Here is a 19,566-nt window from a genome sequence, read left to right on the forward strand (position 1 = left end):
TTTATCAAAAAATTACAAGCTACTACTAGTTTTTCTAAAAACTACTAATTTATTTCATTCACATCATATCCAATTTCAAACTTGTTTCTTATGAAAGAATTTAAAGGGAAAAAAAAAGTAATGCTCCAAACTCGCTCGATACCACTCGAAAATGCTCGGGAAAATACTCGGTTTAATTTTAGCTCGTTTCGATCTTGGTTCGGTTCGATTTTGAGCCGCTCGGCTCGGTTCAATTTGAAACGAGTCAGGCAACGAGCAAACCCTCGCTCGGTTTGGCTCGGCTTGTGATCAACCTAATTGTAACAAATTTCTTATTGGGTACATGATTGACCATTTGCCCCCATCTTACAAAGTTGGGTTTAAGAAAACCCATGCACATATCCATATTCCATAGGGCAAAAAAGATTATGGACTTTATTTATGGGGCATTCTTGGTAGCTTTTAATGGGCCTCGGTTACATGATACTTGTTTGTCCGGTAACAAATTGTGTCAACAAATACATGAAATAATTAGTGTATTCATAGGATAAAGAAAACAGGTAAGTTGCCAAAATAGTAATCAACTTTCTCAGGTGTTATGGTAAAGTTACTGAGTATATATTTTTTTAATTATATAACCTCATGCAACTTTCACTAGATGTTGTCAATCAAGGTTTATAAGAAAAACTAAGAAAAACAATTAAAAACATTGATTTAGTTTCATCAATGGTTGAAAATCCCTATATTTACAACCATTTTGGTAATCATCCTCCATAAATTGGTAAACGCTATTAAAGATGCTAAGCTAAGTGTACTAGATCAAAAGGTTTTTAGAAAAATAGCAAAAGGTTGTGATTATTCTATACCTAAAAAAACACTTGATTAGTGTTTTGAAAATGATAGAACAATCAAAATGTTTCGAACATAACAGAACTCAAGAACCACTCGTTGAACATACGCTATTTTACTCGTCAAACAACGATACATTCGCACCAAGCTTGATAAAATGCTTATCAATTAGTAAAACATGTAAATCATCGCTAAATTGGTGTTCGTCAAACAGCGCTATTACAATACAAACACGGCACAACTCCAAACTTCTTCAACATGCAACAAATAAGGCCAATTACGAAGAGCCTCGTAGATATAAGCCTTTGATCGAATCACCCACGATGCCAAAGTAAACCCGAAAATGGATTTATGTATTACCGGTGTCACTCTTTGGTTTATTTAAAGAACCCGTAATAATATAATCTTTAGCAATCATGATGAGAAGCATTGGAAAAGAAATTTGAAAAAAATTAAGGCACACTCCTTTGATTCCTTTTTTTTTTGATACCTAGATTGAAAGATTCTCGGTTTCTAATTTCTTCCTTTTTTTTCCAATAAAATTCTCTTGTTTTTTTTTAATCTTTATTATAAAAAAGGTCAAACGAATAAACAATAAGCTATCCTCCATTTGTGGCCTAGTGGTAGGTGGCTTGGGTTTTCCAATGAAAACTCAAGTTCGATTCTCACTTGTGTCACGCTAGGTGGATATTGTGAATAAAAGATTTAAGCTAGACCTTGTGTAAATGTTGTCAGTTTGAACCTGAGCCCACCCAGGTGTTTGTCCCACCGTATGTTACGCCATAGAGTTTTGCTCTTGTGGTGGCACAACGACTGTCAAGTGACAGCCTGCAATATAATTTTCCAAGAGAACGTCCAAACCAAATTCTGAAATTCATAGGCTCCTCAAATTTAAAGAGTGCGATGGCCTAAACTTAAAAAAAAATCTGTCATTCAAAAAAAAAATAATAAACAATAAGCTATTCAACTCATAATATATATTTTTTTGATAAAACTTCTAGAAACTATAGAACACTTGTCAAAATAAATAATAAATTATAAAATTCAACCATTTGAAAACTAATTAATAAACCAAATTTAAAGAACCAACAGAACTGACCCGTCGAAGTAGAAGTTGAGTCAAGCACGTCGGTTGCACTCACAGTGCCATCCATCCATACGAAAACCACCTCCCGCAGATTCTTCGCAAAAATAATAACTTCCCAAAATCTCACCACATAATGCACTCTCACTCCAATAACATCTCATCTAAACCCTAAATGGATCGCCTCATCTTCCAATTCCACTCCACCGAACCCGACCAACCACCACCTATCGACCAAATTCTATCCCACCCGATCATCCTAACCGACCGCATCCGTCTCGCCGTCGACGACGCCAAATTCTACAAACTCGAGTGCTCCGACGTCGGAAAACACGTCGATCGTCTCTCTCACTTGCTCCGTTCCGCCGTCCGCTTATCCGATCACTCCACCACGCTCTACGAACGTCCGGTCCGCCGAATCTTCAACGACGTTGTTCGTAACCTCAACCGTGCCCTAACTTTACTCCGTAAGTGCCGTCACCGCGGCCTCATCCGCCGCTTCGTTAGCATTGTCACCGCTGCGGATTTTAGGAAAGTTGTTAACGTTATTGAAGCGTCCATCGGTGACATGAAGTGGCTGCTTAGCATATTCAACTCTGGCGAAGAATCCGGTACCGGTGACGGAGGTATTGTTCTTACTTTACCGCCAATTGCTAGTAACGATCCGATTTTAGCGTGGATTTGGTCTTCTATAGCTTCACTGCATACTAATTCATTGAATTTTAAAATAGAAGCTGCACGTGAATTAGCCACATTAGCACGTGACAGTGATCGTAATAAAACGGTTATTGTGGAAGAGCTTGGGATTCCACCATTGTTAAAGCTTTTAAAAGAGGAATTATCACCCGAGACACAAATTGCGGGTGCGGTCGCTCTTTTTAACCTGGCGAATGATAAAACTAGGGCGCGGGCGGTTTTTAACGAGCACGGGGTTCCGATTCTAGCGCAGGCGTTTCGTAATTCGCCGATTTTGGTTCAAATCGAGATTGCGAAGCTGATAGCGAGAGTTGCGGAACACGATAGTTATTCGCAGGAAGGGTTTGTGCGAGAGAATGTAATTGCGACACTTGTTACGTTGTTGTCGATTAATATATTTAATGACGATCGTGGGAAGATTAATAAGTTTTTGAGGAGGAGTTTTGGTTCGGCGATTGAGATTAATAAGCAGGTGGAGAGGGGTGCGGTTATGTCGAATTTTGGGAACAAGAAGGCGTTGTCGTCGTCGGTCTGGCCGAGGAACAAGAGTGGGAGTAAAACCGAGACGTCGCAGTTGATACTTGAGTTTAATACTAATTGTTCCGGAGCGTTGTGGATGCTTGCTAAAGGTAATGTTGCGAATTGCAGGAGGATAACCGAGACGAAAGGGTTACTATGTTTGGCTAAACTTATTGAAAAGGAAAGGGGGGAGTTGCAGATTAATTGTTTGATGACAATTATGGAAATCACATCTGCAGCTGAATCTAACCCTGATATTAGAAGATCAGCATTCAAGACTAATTCACTGGCTTCAAAAGCCGCAGCCGAGCAGCTTCTTAGACTGATTGATGAATCGGATAACCCTGTGATCATGGTCCCAGCCATCAGGTCAATCGGTCATCTGGCTCGGACGTTTCCAGCTAGACAGACTCATGTCATTAGTCCTTTGGTCAAACAACTTGGTCATGTGAATCCAGATGTTGCCACTGAATCAGTCATCACTCTTGGGAAGTTCACATGTCCAGATAATTTCCTACGTGCAGAGCACTCAAAGACTGTAGTTGACTTTGAAGGAGTCAAACCAGTGATGAAGTTGTTGATGGGGGATGAGAGGACGCAGTATCATGCGCTGTCTCTTCTGTGTTACCTCGCACTGCACGCTGGAAAGAATGAGCAGTTTCAGCAAGCAAGAGTTTTGACAGCTTTGGAAGGTGCAGATAAATCGGTTGCTAATCAGTATTCGGAACTGAAAGATTTGGTTGTGAAAGCGGTTCATCATCTTAATATTTCTGGTTATTAGATTGGTAAATTAACTTAGACTGACATTGTAATTTATGGGGAAGGTTTTTGTTTTATAAATTTCATGTGGGGCAAAATTTGGGTGTTCTGTTTTCAGTTAATTCAGTTAACCATTGGTTCGAAATACTATCCAGTTTAGCTCATTTAAGTTTGTTAAATCTAATCAAGATTTTAGTAAGTAAAAGGTAACAAATCTTTTTTAATATATAATGAGAAAGAAGATACCAGATATATTATTTTTAGAAGGTTATAATGTAAATTTTTGGAGGTGATTCTCGCTAGGCCTTTTTCCCGCGCTAGTCAAAATCTCTCCAACGGTCATATAGGTACCGTAGTATTTGAATGGTTTTTTGGAGAATGAAGAATGATGTGATGTTGATGCGGCAGCGAGTGATGAATGATGAGTATGTCCGTAGGTGTTGAAAAAGATTCCTTATATTTGTTTTGACTCCTAACAATTTTAAGTGAACCTCTTTTTTATAAATACCTTGATGTTTTTATAAAAACTTGATTCGTAGGATTACAAGAGTCTAAAGTTTCATTCTTCATTTCTTGCTTCTAGTATTTTGTCATATATGACTTCCTTTCTATTGGCACTGCTTTGATTCGTTGATAATTTTAATGAGTTACCATCTCAATATGTTTGGCTATTAGATTGACAATACACTTAGGTTGTTTAAAAAGTATAGGTGTATATGTTTTTACTTTTTATTATTGTGAATGGGTTGTTTCTGTTGGGTTTTAAAATGAAAGTTATGATAGGTTGTCAAATTCATTGCGAAGTGATATCAAGATTACTTTTTATCATATATGAGTATTTTTACTTTGTATGCTTTATCCTCATGATTATTAGTTTATCAAGAGAGGCTTGGATACATGTGATTATCTTCCGTTCTAAAGATAACATTAAAAACATAACCGATAAGACCATATAGCATTTTCAAATCATATACGCTCCTTCGTTCTATTTAAAAAGCCGGTTGTGTTGTACTATTAAAATTTTGGCTCCATTGATAGCAGGTCCTAGACAACGGCTGAGCCTTGCATTTGCTCCGGGTAAACCTTGGTTGTGTCGCATGACAAGCATACGCGTTTTTAAAGGAAAAGACTAAAATGTTTCATGCAGTTTGTCTTGTTGTCAAACTTACTACTTGAATGCCAACAGATCCTGTGTTTTCTTCTTGTTCTTTCAAAAGAATTGAAATAAATGAATGTTTTACACTTTTACTTTACCATAAAATATGGAATGCTAGAAATGAAATGGTATTTAACAAGAGGCCAGCTTTGAAGGGGTGTGGGAGCGGCAAGGGGGACGGCTCTCGGCCCGATCACACCGGTAGGCTCGAAATTTTTAAAAATCTAATTGTTTAAACCAATAAAAACGTCTTTGACTTAAGACCCAAATTCGGCCAAATTTTTTTAACAGTTCTCGAGGATGGATATATATATATATATATATATATATATATTGGAAGGACCAAATAAGTAACGTTGTATACTCCGTACGCGGCCCCCAATGGCTAAAGGTAGCCCGAGCAGGCCACGAGTCCCGACGGACGGAGCCCCTAGCGGTCCACCTATTGAGGGATTCTCCGGATAAAACTCGACCCCCACGCCCGCCAAACGGCACGACAGCGAGGAACCGGTAAAACCGGGTGAGATCAGGACTCGAACCCTGGCAAGCCAGGGTTATCCCTCATATCTCTCATATAAATTGATGATAGTGAGGTTTGAACCCACTACCTCTCACTAGTAAAGTAAGTGCTCTAATATTGAGCCACTTTCAATTTATTTTCGTGGATGGATATAAAAGTTGTCTACTGTGGTGGGGGATATAAAGTCCCTTAGGTTCCTATGAATGTAGAATTAATCAAAATGGGGTATGTGAATTCGAGAGAATTGGCGGGTTTTTGTAGTGAAATAATGTAATTAATATATTTATTATTATATTTGTAAGGATACAGGTAAAGTTGTGAACTTTGGATTTTGGCCACAAAAGTTTTTCAACTTTACATGTTTTGCCTCTTAACTTTCATAAATAAGCTTTAGCTTCCTTTGAATTTTTGCAATTTACATATTGTCTCTGTGGTCTCCTTTAAACTTTCTACCCCAAAGTTTTACACCTACTGGGTTTATATTTCTGATTTCCAAGCTTGGATATTGAAAGGAATTGATTAAAATTTTAGTTGGTCTTTCAACTATGATGACACAAACTTAGAAAATAGTTAGTCTTTCGAATTTGGGCACAAATATTTTACAATTTTATATAAAACTTTTAGATGTTAGAATTTGGCAACATAATTTTTGACACTTTTAAATTTCTAGCTTTTGCAACAAAACCTTTATCGCAATAAACCAAACCGACAACTACGGATTTTAACAACACGCGGATAAAAATATTTGTTTAGAAGATTTGACGATATTTGTGGTCGTAAATTTTGTCGCTTCCAATCGATACATATATAAAAGAATTTTAATTAAAAAAGGTAGCTAAGCCCACAATTGTCTAAAAGAATTAAAAAGTGCCTATTTATATATTACGCAGGAGAATCCCATTTGGTAGTTATTAACTTATTATTTTAAAGAAGACAACCCTTCCTAACGACTAGCGAGAATCTAGCTTGAGAGCCAATCAACATTTTGGTTGACTTTTTAAAAGTCAACTTACCCACCTATTTGAAGACAAGAAACTAGAACAAGAAACAAAAACTTATGAAACACAAGATGGCTAAGTTTCCTCATTCATTGCTAGTTCTACTATTTGTTTGTCTATCATTCCTTCATACATATTCTGCCATTTCAGGTACACTTCCTTTAATTACTTTATACGGGTAGTTAAAACTTTAATAATTACTTTTGTTAGTTAATGTTGAGAAAATAGAATATTAACTATTGGTGTGCGTAATTTGATACTGCTTGCAAATGTAGTCCAAGATCAATAGAGTTGTTTCAAGCTTGGCAACAAAAGATTGTGGTTTTCGAGAGTCGAAGAAACCTAAGAACTGTATCACGTCCACCACCACCAAAGCCGAGCAACATTCGACATTACAAAATTAATGGAGCCTTTTAAACTTTTATATGGGTAATCTTTTTTAAACATTGTATATAATCTATAAGCAATTTCAGTAACAAGGATATGACATTTTATTGTGGCACGTAGTTATTGTTTTGAAGTTTGTATGGTAATCATAGGTGAAGAGGTAGGTCCCAGCAGAGCCCAGTTGGACCCGCAGGACTCACCTTGAAGAGAGACGTCTGCGCAGAAACCAACTGGATCCGCAGGACCCACCATGCTCAGAGACGTGACGTCCTTACGCGCAGTACGCAAGTTGTTCCCGCAGGAAATGCCTCCCAATGGCGAAGTACTCCGCCTGTTCCCGCAGCTGCGGATACAAGCCATCAGGGAAGGCCACCCGCGCAGCAAGGCTACACGCACAAGGCACTTAGCTCTCAAAATAATTCAGTAGTCACCTGAAGGAATGAGCAAAGCCGGGAACAATCCCGCACAAAGGCGGGAGGGGGAATACTCCCGCCCAAATGAGCCAGTCCGTACGATACTGGAGGATCTTTTGTACTGTACCTGACGAGGTATGGGCAAAAGATCTGACCAGAGATACGACAGCTCATTGACAACAGTATGGCGAGCAGCATGCTCTTGTACTGTATGTCACTATTAGCCGCTGCCTACTCACCAACTCCTGTCATACCACGTGCATAGCCTGCAGTTGGTGGAAAAGGAATAGTACACAGCAGGCCTGGTCACTGTCAGCCGCTGCCTACCCACCAACTACCAGCATGGCACGTGCGTAGGCCACAATTGATAGAACAGGAATACTATTCAGCTGTGACACCCGGTAATTTTTCACACTCTAATGTATATATTTGATTTAAATTACGTATTATTTATATAATTTATATGAGGTATAAACCATAGTATACTTGAAATGTGAACGAGAACAGTCGTTATGCCTATAGGATCGTATAAAGAGCCGATGAGAACGGCTATATGATAAAGACAGCCCAGTAATAGTCAGAGGTGACAAACATATCAAGCTAAATATATACCTATGATCCAATATAAGGGGTAATGGTAAGACCATGCCCAGTAATGTCCTAATTCCCTAATTAGGACCAAAACGCCATAAACGTTTAAATAATGGAATATAGTCGCCGAACCGGCCAAATCAATGATACATTATACAGTGAGACGACCAAGATATGAAACTATGAAGGAATTAAAGGTATACTAGTCAAAATAATATGAAGATAATAATTTAAACAATCCATGAAGGATTACAATATGGAGCACTATTTAACCGAATATAACTCCGGGCTAAATTTAAATATACATCATACCGGGAACCGAAATAAATACCGGGTTCCATACCATCTATAATACCTTATAGGTGACCAAATAAATTAAGAGAAGCTCATAATACCCAAGTCCAATATAAATTCCATAACTTGTTTACTCGATGATCAACTCGTCCTAACGACTATCCACTTAAGACCCGAACCAAGATTGAACTTAGCACTACATTTGGACAACCAATATATTTATTAAATGACCATAATACCCTCCCTTTGCAGCCCAAAGCCGAACCCCAACCTTTTCTCTTTTCGATTTTAAACACAAGATCAAACACCACATGAAGCCACCATTTATGCATCCATACATACATCCTTATCTTCATGCTACATCATCATCACCAACATCATCATTATAGTAGTACTTGCAAGCCACCAAGCCTCCAAGAATCCTTCAAAAATCCGGCTCCCCATCCCAATCAAATAAACAATGAATTTGCACCATACTTTGACCAACTATTGACACTTGATTGATAAGGTAGCCACCCTTAATTCAAGGGATATTGTCCCCTCTTGCTTTCCATATTATATACCAAGGTTGTGGACAAAGAATTAACACATACAAACTTCAAAACACATTCCAAACTTCAACCTCTTCCCTCTCGGCCGAAGAAAAGCAGCAGGCCACCAAACAGCCGCCTCTTTGCAACCTGTTTTCTCTATAATTCTACTCTTAACATCTTGAACCCTATATATCGTTGGAAAGCTAGAAGAAATCCTTAAACCGTGGTAGAAAGCCTTGAACGGATCTCTGCCCGGAAAACTCGGTAAGAAGCTTTGAACCTTCGAAGGTCACTGCTGGAAACTGCATTTTCCAGCAGTACCCCCTCTCTTCTTTTGTTCATATCTCACAAACCACTTGGTATTTTTGGGTGATTCTTGTTTAGGAATCCAAGGAAACTCGCAAGGATCACGAACCACCTTTTGAACATCCATTTCCGGCTTCATTTCAGCATTAGGTAAGCCGAAAACTCGAGTTGTAACAGTTTATGGTGGCTGGAAAAACACAGATTCTGTCCAGCCACGGTTTCATCATTTTACTTGACCCTAGTTCACCTATTTCATGTTATTTAAACATAATGTAGACCCTCAACATCGTGATTAACGTCAAGGAACTTGGATCTCGCCTTAAACCCGCTCAAGAACGCTCAAAAACCGACATTCCCAAGGTACTAATGCCATAAAATGTTTAGTAGAAAAACATGGACTAAGCCTAAGATACATATACATAACGAGGTGATGAATCATGAATATAAACTTGAAGTGTGTTAAAATGACATATAATGAAGGATAAATCATGTTAAGTAAAAGTTATAAAGGATTTATAAAGGTGTTAAAGGTGTTTAGGGAATATGGAAAATTAGTTAAGGGAATGAATAATTTTGATGATGATATAACACATAATTATAAAAGAATGAATAACGGTGATACAAAACGGATTCTTGAATGTGTATAAGTTAATAAGGAAGTTGATAACTTAAGCAAAACCGTGTCGGGTTATCATAAAAGTAAAAATAATAATAGTAATAATAATAGTGATAATAATAATAATAATGATAAAATATGAGTACTAGTAATAAAGATAAAAGTATAAATAAAAGTGCACATTAAACATAAGGTGCAACCCTTGCATCAAGTTTTGGAAATAAAAATAACGATGATTGTACGGGTAAAATACAAGGTACACGTATATTCCTATATACGCAAATGAAAATATAAATACCCATGTATAATGTTATAAAAACAAAGGATGTGTATAAGAGTTATAAAAGTAAAAGATAACTTTATGTTACGAAGACGAAAATACGAATAATACTTATCATATACATGAGGAAATGATATATACAATTAATACACATATATTCCTATATATGTGCCATACGTATAAATATAAAATACGGGTTTTTGTGATGGACATTGCGAGTAACTGGAAGGGTGGAGGTGCCGGTAGTCGGGACGTCCTGTCTAGGCTGGTAAACGAATATATCATAGATGGGCCCGTTACCTACCTGGGGACTAACGATGAGAGCTCCAAAACCCTATTAGGCTAAAGCATGTCACGAACGTCATGATTACCGACGAATAATTTGTATCGAGCATTCCCTAATGCTCGGAGGATATATATATAAAGAGGATATAACGGATATACATAACAAGTATAAGACGTTGTCTAACGTCCGTATCGCTAATGTATAAAAAGTATACATATATACCGTCACCTCATAAGTATGTATCGGGCTAAGTATTAATAGTTATATATTATGTACTGAAGTGCATACGTATACGATATAATACAGGAAAATCACCAAGTATAACGGAACATTATTCCTCATTTAAGGTGAGTCTCACAGCCCCTATTTTCACTATTTTCACTATGTTTTTAAACTGTTTTCGGGGCGAGGGACACGTGTTTAAATATGTTTTATCATGGTGTATATCTTGATTTACAATGTGCGTGTACATGAGATATTTGGCGCGCTCATGGTACATAAAGTCCCCGGTATATATTGTAACCATAAACTATAGGCAACTATAGCCGAGGAACTCTACGGGTAGTACTACTGGTCTGACCAACCCACTCGTAAGTGGTCGCGCCACTTTATAAGACGGGTGCTTAGTTTTCCGATTTATTTATTCTCTCGTGGACTCGTGGGATGTTATGTGGGGCTTTATGGTGTACATATATAGTCAAGGAATGGTTACGAACTCATGTATTCACGTTACACTGCAAGTCATGGATACTGCATTCATGACGTTATGAGAATCATATTATAAAGCATTTTATCGAGTCACAAAACTTGTGAACTCACTCAGTTTGTACTGATTAAATTATTTTACGTGTCTTTCAGGTATTTAGCTACTTGGAGAGGTCACGGTGTCTCACTACGGTTTTATGTTTAACCATGGAAATTTCATGAATGAGGATTTTATATTTTGGAGTTTTCACGGCTATTTCTCCCTTCGGCGGGACATAACTGTGAAATCTCAATATGTTATATGTAAATCTTTTTTTTATGGATATTTTGTAAAACTTATATTATGAATGAAATCCTCATGTATTTTATCATATAGTTGTTTGCTTAACCGCGCTCTCGAAAAACCTTTCATGAGTCGCACACCGGTTGTTTCCGCCTACGAACCGGGTGTGACATCAGCCGGCTATACCCTCTTGGAAACCTACCTTCGGCTATAAATACCCCAAATGGTATGATCATCTCATCTTATCTTGTATCTTACAGCTTATACCTGATATCTGCTCTAGCAATCTCTTAATATACACTTATATTCAAGAGCAATCTAGTCTGATTCTCACGCCGGAGGGTGGTCACAAGGAGGTACCCCCCCCCCCTTCTTAGTGACGAGCTCACGGTGTCTGTTTTGCAGGTTATCAGAAGAACCATCTTTGCCGGATCTAACCCCTCGTGGGAAACATCTATTTAACCCCCAGATTATCCGTAATCTGCCCGGGGTCGATTAGTGTTTCTTCATTGGCGCCATCCGTGCATAAAAGCTAGAACTTCATTTCTTTTCAGTTTTTTCAAACTTCTGGAAAGATGGTTAAAGAAACTCCGGTAACCACAACCCCAGCTACTGGGGGGAATACCGGCGACTACACAGTTCTTACGAACACTACCCCGGTTACCCAAGCCGGGGCAAGTGCAGTAAATTTTACGAAGACTACCCCAGTTACCCAAGCTGGGGCAAGTGCAGTAAACAATCGCCCACTGGGATTCACCGATACCCAGTTAGAGAGACAACGAACGAGGCTCCCCCGCCAAACACTCGATGAAGTTAAAGCGTGGGCGGAAGCACGTCAAAAAGAATTCCAAGCTGAGTTGGATGAACGCTTACGTTCACTCCAACAGCCTGAGGAATTCGGAGAGTACTTGGACGGCGATTCGGAGGAATCCGATAGTGACGCAAACCCTCGTCATAGGACGAAAGGGAAGCGTAAGGAAACGGACTCCTAACCGAGAAGGCGTTTTGGAGAAACCTTCAAACCAAAAAACGCGGGTGGAAACCCACGTGACTTCTCCAAAACATTTACACCAACTGCTGCAAAGGCGGGAACGTCCAAATTTGCAAGGGACATTACGGAAGCAATCGTCCCGAAAAGTGCCAAACAGATGTCCAACATCGGCACTTACGATGGTATATCTGATCCAGACGATCATTTGAACAGGTTCATAGCGGGGGCAACCATCAGTAGTTGGACGGAACCTACGTGGTGTTACATGTTCCAAATGACGCTTGTTGGGGCAGCTAGAGCGTGGTTCGATCGTCTACCGGTCCACCACATCTACGATTGGGAAGACTTCCAGCAGAAATTTAGCCAACACTTCAGCCAACAAAGAAAGTATACCGAAGAGCAATGGACAATCCTCAATTGCATTCGAGAAAAAGATGAATCTTTGCCAGACTTCATAACTCGCTTCAACTCAAGAAGCTAAGTCTGGGTAATATTAGCGAAGATCTTGTTCGCGCTGCTTTCATCCAGGGCGCGAACGACCCAGAGCTCATCCGCACCTTAACGGGTAGAGATGGCATGTCATCCACATGGGATGCCATCATGACAGCAGCTAAACGCTTTGCGGAAACGGAGAAGCAACTGGGTAGAGATCTCCCCCAGAGCACAAACCTCTACACCCAGAAAACAAGAGAAGACAACGTCCTTACCGCCCGACTAAACAAAAAACGGAAGCTAGGCATTTGGCAGTCAAGGATAAACTTTGACACCTCATCCGGCTTGCAACATCGGTTAGGCGGAAGGGTAACGTACAGTCGAACCAGAACTCCAGATGGACGCCACTCACCAAAAGCGTAACCGAGATATTCGCCACTGAGGAGCTCCCATGGCCAAAGGCTCCAATAATCCGACATCGTCACAACGCTGATCGGAGCAAATACTGTGACTTTTACAGGACAAAAGGCCACAACACTGAAGAATGCACAGACGTGAAGGACATCATCGAAGCATACGTCAGAGATGGGACGCTCGCGCACCTCGTGGCGTAACAAACGCTGAGCAGGCTGATGCGTGTAGAACCCCAGCTGGGGAAAACACGAATAAAATTGCAGCTTCAATGCCGGAGACTACATACTGCGTAAACAACGAGATCCCGAACCAGGTGCATATCGGCTCGATGGCACTCCTATCCCAAGAACATGGAACGGAGCTCAATTACGCAAATGTTACATGTAGATCAATTCCAAACTTGTAAAGAAAAGGCCTAGAGCCACTTCTAATGGAAATGATTCTCCTTTATCACATTGTGTTGATAGCCTTACCTTTATACTTATGAACTTCCCACACTGATATGCCGGTATTCACCGCATAAATATGGGAAGAAGTAAGTCGTTGCATGTGGAAGGCGGCAAAACCCGCATAAACACATAAAACGGTAAAAATTTCTAAGGAAAACCTTCACGCAGGTCAGCTATAGGTGAAGTTTGGTCGTCCTAATAAATGAAAGTGACGGTCCTACCCGCACAATCATGATAGAGGAAACTGAACATTAACCTATTGGCAACCGCGCGTCGAAAGGTTAACTTATTCAAAACACTTAGAAAATTTCAAAGGAAAAGATGAGGAAAACTTCCACGCAGGTCAGATATAGGTAAAGTTTAGCCATCCTACTAAGTGAAAGTGACGGTCTTATCCGCACAATCACGAAAGAGGAAGCAAAACTTTAACTTATTATCTGCCACGTTGAAAAGTTAACTTATCTAAGTACTCAAGAAATTGCTAAGTTGAAACAAAATATGCGCGAAATAAACAAGGCAAGGCATTAACAAATAATCTTTATTCCATCAATATTCAAACATTACAAGAATTGATGGGTACATACCCGCATACAAGATTAGAAGTCTATACAAACATAAAAATCTACTCTAATGGTGGAAAGGGATCTAAAGTATCAAGCTTCAGGACCACTCCCACTTGGACCCGCACCATCAGTAGAGTGTGGCGGTTCAAGGAAAGCTTTGAGGATAGCTAGCCCATCATCAGCAGCAGCAATCTCGTTTACCTTCTCCACCACCGGATGCGGGAAGGCGGCATACTGATTCACTGCTTGGTCATACGCAGCTTCAGTATCCACATTGTAAAGAGGGAAGTTGGAAGGCGGAATGCCTTGTTCAACAAACCCTAGACCAAGCAAGAAGCCAGCCTTTTCCCCATCCTCATGAGAAGCGTTGAGGGCTGCGCTCATCGCATCGTCATATGATGTGTTCGTGAACACCCGATGCACAACCTAAAAAACAGAAGTATATCAAAAACTCTTCTAAGGAAAAGCGTAAAGAAATTGTGAAACTACGCATACCTGAGACAACGCTTCTCGGAGAAGCCATTCCTTGGTAACCAGAGCCTCCTGGAGGGCAGCTTGAGCTTCATTACGGGCGCGTTCGGCTTCGTTCTTTGTAAGGTTGGCAAGCAACACATCTTTGGCTGCAGCCTCTTCGACGCCCTTTAGCTTACGCTCAGTGTGGTCAAGCACCCCCCTCTGGTCCAAGATCTCTTGGAGCTTCTTGGCATCTTCCATGGCCAAGGCATCATGAGCCTGCTGGAGCCTCTCTAATTTAGCTTTAAGTTCCTCATTCTCGATGCGTAGAGGCTCAGCAGCAGCTTCAGCCTTGGTGGCCCTCTCGGTTGCGTTCCGTGCAGTTTCCTTAGCCAACCGAAGCTGTTCATTAACAGCTTGGGCGGCCTTGGAACGGGCCTCGAGACGAGCCTGAACTTCAACCTCAAGGGCCTTGAAGGCCTTCTCCTTCTCCGCAGCAACGGCGGAGAGCCTCCTGTTCTCCTCCCGGACAGCCCGCGCCTGAGCTACTTCTTGGATACGAGCTGCCTTTAACTTGTCGTTTTCACGACAAAGCAGCTCGACGCGCGGCTGCATCCGGGCTACGAGAATGCGGAGCTCATTTGTCAACCTACCCTCCTGGTAGCTTGACATTGCTTCCCCCAGCGCCCCACTTGGGGCGGCGTGGCGCGCCCACTCGACGCATTCCACAGGCGTCCGAAGGGTTGTTACTCGGCGGATGTTCCATCGTGGAACATACACTTCATTGGAATCCGACACTGCAAAAGCAAAAAGCAGTTAGGAAAAGATGATAAAAAAAAATATAAAATAAAATAATAAAAGGCCAAAATAACCCTACGCACCTGTAGGGTCGACGACAGGCCTGTAGCCGCCAAACCCATCACCCGAACTTAACGGATATCCATCCAAGAGGTCAGGCAGATGGGAAGGAGGCAGAGATTGGCTTGACGCCCCAACCCCAGACATACCTGAAGGACCGGCCGTAGTCGCCGGCGCTGGAGGAGGCATAGCGGAGGCCGCCGTGGTAGAAACCAACGGAGGTGAACTCACCGGAGGTGAACTCACAACCGCGGCCGCGGCTGTGGAAGAATCCACAGAAACACTCACCGGCGGCTCAGTGAAGGAATCAGTGAATATGGCACTGACAGCCGGCGGAGACGTCGTCACAGTTGGAACAGTTGGCTCAACCGGGTGAGCAACTGAACCAACAACTGAAGCAGGCGCAGTCGCCTGGGTCATCGCCTTAGGTAGGTTGACCAAACCTACCGTCATGGGTCCGGAGGTGCTCCTCCCCGCTCCACCCTGGAATGCGGTAGCATCCACGCCTGCACGAAGAAGATATATAAGTATAATGGCGGAAAGTTATGCAGTTAAGATAAAGGAAGTATACTTACGGGTCCTTTTGAGCTTGAAGGTGCGAACGGGCGGGGACGAACCCGATGGAGCCGGCCTCTTCGTACCGTTCACCGTCGTTGTCCTGGGCTGCTCGGAGGTGACAGCCGTTTCAACCTCCAGAGCAGTGGTCTCAACACCACCCGGGTTCCCCGCCGCCTCTTCACTCTCGGTCTCCGACTCAGACCGGTTCACCTGGTCGGCAGTGGAGGCTACCTTCGCCTTGCCCTTCCCGCCAGCTGCCTTCTTCTTCCGCGCAAGAAAAGGACCATCTGCAGATTTCTCATCAGAAGATGACAAGATTAGAGGAATTCCAGCAGAGGTTTCAGCATTCAGAGGGCGAGGGTTAAATAGTCTTTTACCTGGCCGCGTGGCGCTCAGTATTCCGTGGCCTGGCGAGTAGGCCTCCACAAACCGATTCGCAGTCTGCGCAAGGATGGGCAACTCGTTCTCGTCAAGAGCACGAGTACCCAACCGAGCGGGACCGTCAGCTTCCCGCGGATGCAGGAGGGACTGCAAGTCATTTCCCTCTGAAATAAAAAGAAAAACAGTTAGAAAGAACCTTAAATCAACAAAGAAGACGGAGCATACCGTAAGGGATAAAGTTCAAACCGTATTCAAGTACGATGGGAATCTGTGGCGCATCCGCCCCAGCATCCTTCCACACCCTGCTCATACCGAGCATCACCATCCCGGACTCCGGAAAGCGGTAAACCGGAGTCTGGATCCGGGAAATCTTGGAGAACCATTCCGCCTCCTGGTAGTTGGAGGCGTGAAGGCTGGGGAGAGCTCTCCCGTTCTTAAATGTCATCGCTATAGGGACGACACGGGCAGAGATCTAAAAGAACTCCCGCTTCCAAGACCGAAGACTGCGCTCGGTAGCGCAGATCTTCAAACCCTTGATCCGGGTGACCAGGGTGTACCAGCCTTGGATGCACCTCCAGGAGTAGAAGGTCATCAGGCGGTCGACGTGGGGATCCACGCCAAGAATGAGGCACACCCACTCAAAATGGTGGATCTTGGCGATCGCCATTGGGTGTACCTCCGTCAGGTGCACACCGTGTCTATCCAGAACACGGTATACAAACTTCATCAATGGGAACCTAAGATTCCCATAGATGAAGAAGGCGGCATATACCCCTATTTTGCCCTTGGGGGCATCGTATACCGTCTGGTGTGGCTCCGGAAACTCAGGCTCGAACGGCTCGAGCATGAACTTCCGGACGATGTACCGGTAAAGCTCGATGGGAAGAGCACACTGGCATTCGCCAGCAGTGCTCTTATCGTCCTTATCGGACGTAGACGTCGGGTTCACGACATACAAGTCAGACTCCTCGACGGTAGCTTCTGGATCATGAGTAGACATGTTTTGGAGGTAAAGAACGATTTCAGGAGAATGCTCGACAGAAAGTTAGAGTATTCGCCGGAAATCGCTTAGAAGAAGAAGAAGAAAGAAGTGAGTGTGGATTACCGTAAACCCTTTCCCCCTTTATATACTCATCGCAATTAATGCGATGAATTTAATGCGGAAGAGAGAGAAATCGCAGGTGCAATGAAACTATGACACGTGGCAATGAGCAAGCTGGCAACAGCTGTTGAAAGGACGCGTGCCATTAATTTCGCGGCCACGCGCCCGAAAAATCGCGCCCACGCGCCTGAAAAAGCGCCTGGAATGACCATATACTGTCACGTCGCCATAACTTCCTGCACGTCCTGACACTGTCAGAAGAAACCGTCGGACGACGTTTCAACAGTTTGGACTATTCTTATCCTTTCACCAACTCTTCGAATTTCAAAATTTCAAAAAGATTCAAAAGTAAGCGGGAAAATACCCCTTACCTTGGCAACCAAGTAACTATAAGACGGGTGCGGGTACAGTGTTAAGGCAAAACCCTTCACATACTTAGCACCCGCAGGGAATTGACGCCAGGAATACCTTGGAAGTAAAGTAACCGTAAGACGAGTGCATGTACAGTGTCAAGGCAAAACCCTTCACATACCTAGCGCTCCGCAGGGAATTGAAACCAAGAAGGATCTTCTGGGCCATGCTTGCGGAAACGGGAATAACATCCTCGCATAGCGGGAACGTCGAGAACTATATTGTTTGAAACTCCAAGATGGAATTGGTGGTTTTAACATAATTGATCACTATGTTCAAAACTACCAGAACCTCATGGAGAATCCACACAAGTGGGACTCAACGCTCCTGACTTGCGAGGAGGTTACAAACCTACCCGCATCATACCCAAAGATCAAGCAGGAAAGTCGGGAATTTCTGCAAGTGACATTAGGACTTCCGCGGGAAGAATCCCCATGGAAAACCTTAAAACTAAACCCTTTTCAAAAACCCTTTGCTTAAGTCCAAAAGTTCACCTCACTTATTAAACATTCATGAGAAGAACATTGGACTGGGGGGACTTGAAAAGGTAGGTCCCAGCAGAGCCCAGTTGGACCCGCAGGACTCACCTTGAAGAGAGACGTCTGCGCAGAAACCAACTGGATCCCAGGACCCACCATGCTCAGAGATGTGACGTCCTTACGCGCAGTACGCAAGCTGTTCCCGCAGGAAATGCCTCCCAATGGCGAAGTACTCCGCCTGTTCCCGCAGCTGCGGATACAAGCCATCAGGGAAGGCCACCCGCGCAGCAAGGCTACACGCACAAGGCACTTAGCTCTCAAAATAATTTAGTAGTCACCTGAAGGAATGAGCAAAGCCGGGAACAATCCCGCACAAAGGCGGGAGGGGGAATACTCCCGCCCAAATGAGCCAGTCCGTACGATACTGGAGGATTTTTTGTACTGTACCTGACGAGGTATGGGCAAAAGATCTGACCAGAGATACGACAGCTCATTGACAACAGTATGGCGAGCAGCATGCTCTTGTACTGTATGTCACTATTAGCCGCTGCCTACTCACCAACTCCTGTCATACCACGTGCATAGCCTGCAGTTGGTGGAAAAGGAATAGTACACAGCAGGCCTGGTCACTGTCAGCCGCTGCCTACCCACCAACTACCAGCATGGCACGTGCGTAGGCCACAGTTGGTAGAACAGGAATACTATTCAGCCGGCTATACCCTCTTGGAAACCTACCTTCGGCTATAAATACCCCAAATGGTATGATCATCTCATCTTATCTTGTATCTTACATCTTATACCTGATATCTGCTCTAGCAATCTCTTAATATACACTTATATTCAAGAGCAATCTAGTCTGATTCTCACGCCGGAGGGTGGTCACAAGGAGGTACCCCCCCTTCTCAGTGACGAGCTCACGGTGTCTGTTTTGTAGGTTATCAGAAGAACCATCTTTGCCGGATCTAACCCCTCGTGGGAAACATCTATTTAACCCCCAGATTATCTGTAATCTGCCCGGGGTCGATTAGTGTTTCTTCAATAGGCTATGTACTAGCTTCAACATGTGTTATCTATTTCTAATGATTTAGAGCTAGTATTTGATTAAATTGCACTAGAGTTACCGAACAACGTTAGTAATTATAGGGTAATGGGGCACGATTAGCTAGAAGATTTGGGTTCCCCAGTACCAATCGGGTTGCACTCCTAAGAGAAAGTGTGTGT

The 19,566-nt window shown here is 42.5% G+C and overlaps 1 protein-coding gene across 1 annotated transcript; it reads left to right on the top strand.

Moving 5' to 3' along the window:
- Positions 1-2,087: 2,087 nt before the first annotated feature.
- LOC143584221 (uncharacterized) lies at positions 2,088-3,943 on the top strand. The gene has a single exon (XM_077066315.1). The coding sequence runs from the start codon at positions 2,088-2,090 to the stop codon at positions 3,906-3,908; it is 1,821 nt and encodes a 606-aa protein (XP_076922430.1). The 3' UTR covers positions 3,909-3,943.
- Positions 3,944-19,566: the final 15,623 nt, after the last annotated feature.

This window comes from Bidens hawaiensis, unplaced genomic scaffold, assembly GCF_021521415.1.
Source record: "Bidens hawaiensis isolate Kalapana, Puna unplaced genomic scaffold, B.hawaiensis_p1.1 tig00032851_1, whole genome shotgun sequence".
NCBI lineage: Eukaryota > Viridiplantae > Streptophyta > Magnoliopsida > Asterales > Asteraceae > Bidens > Bidens hawaiensis.

Bases quoted from the DNA above. Each gene is read 5' to 3' on its own strand.
- LOC143584221 (XM_077066315.1), top strand. From the start codon at position 2,088: ATGGATCGCCTCATCTTCCAATTCCACTCCACCGAACCCGACCAACCA.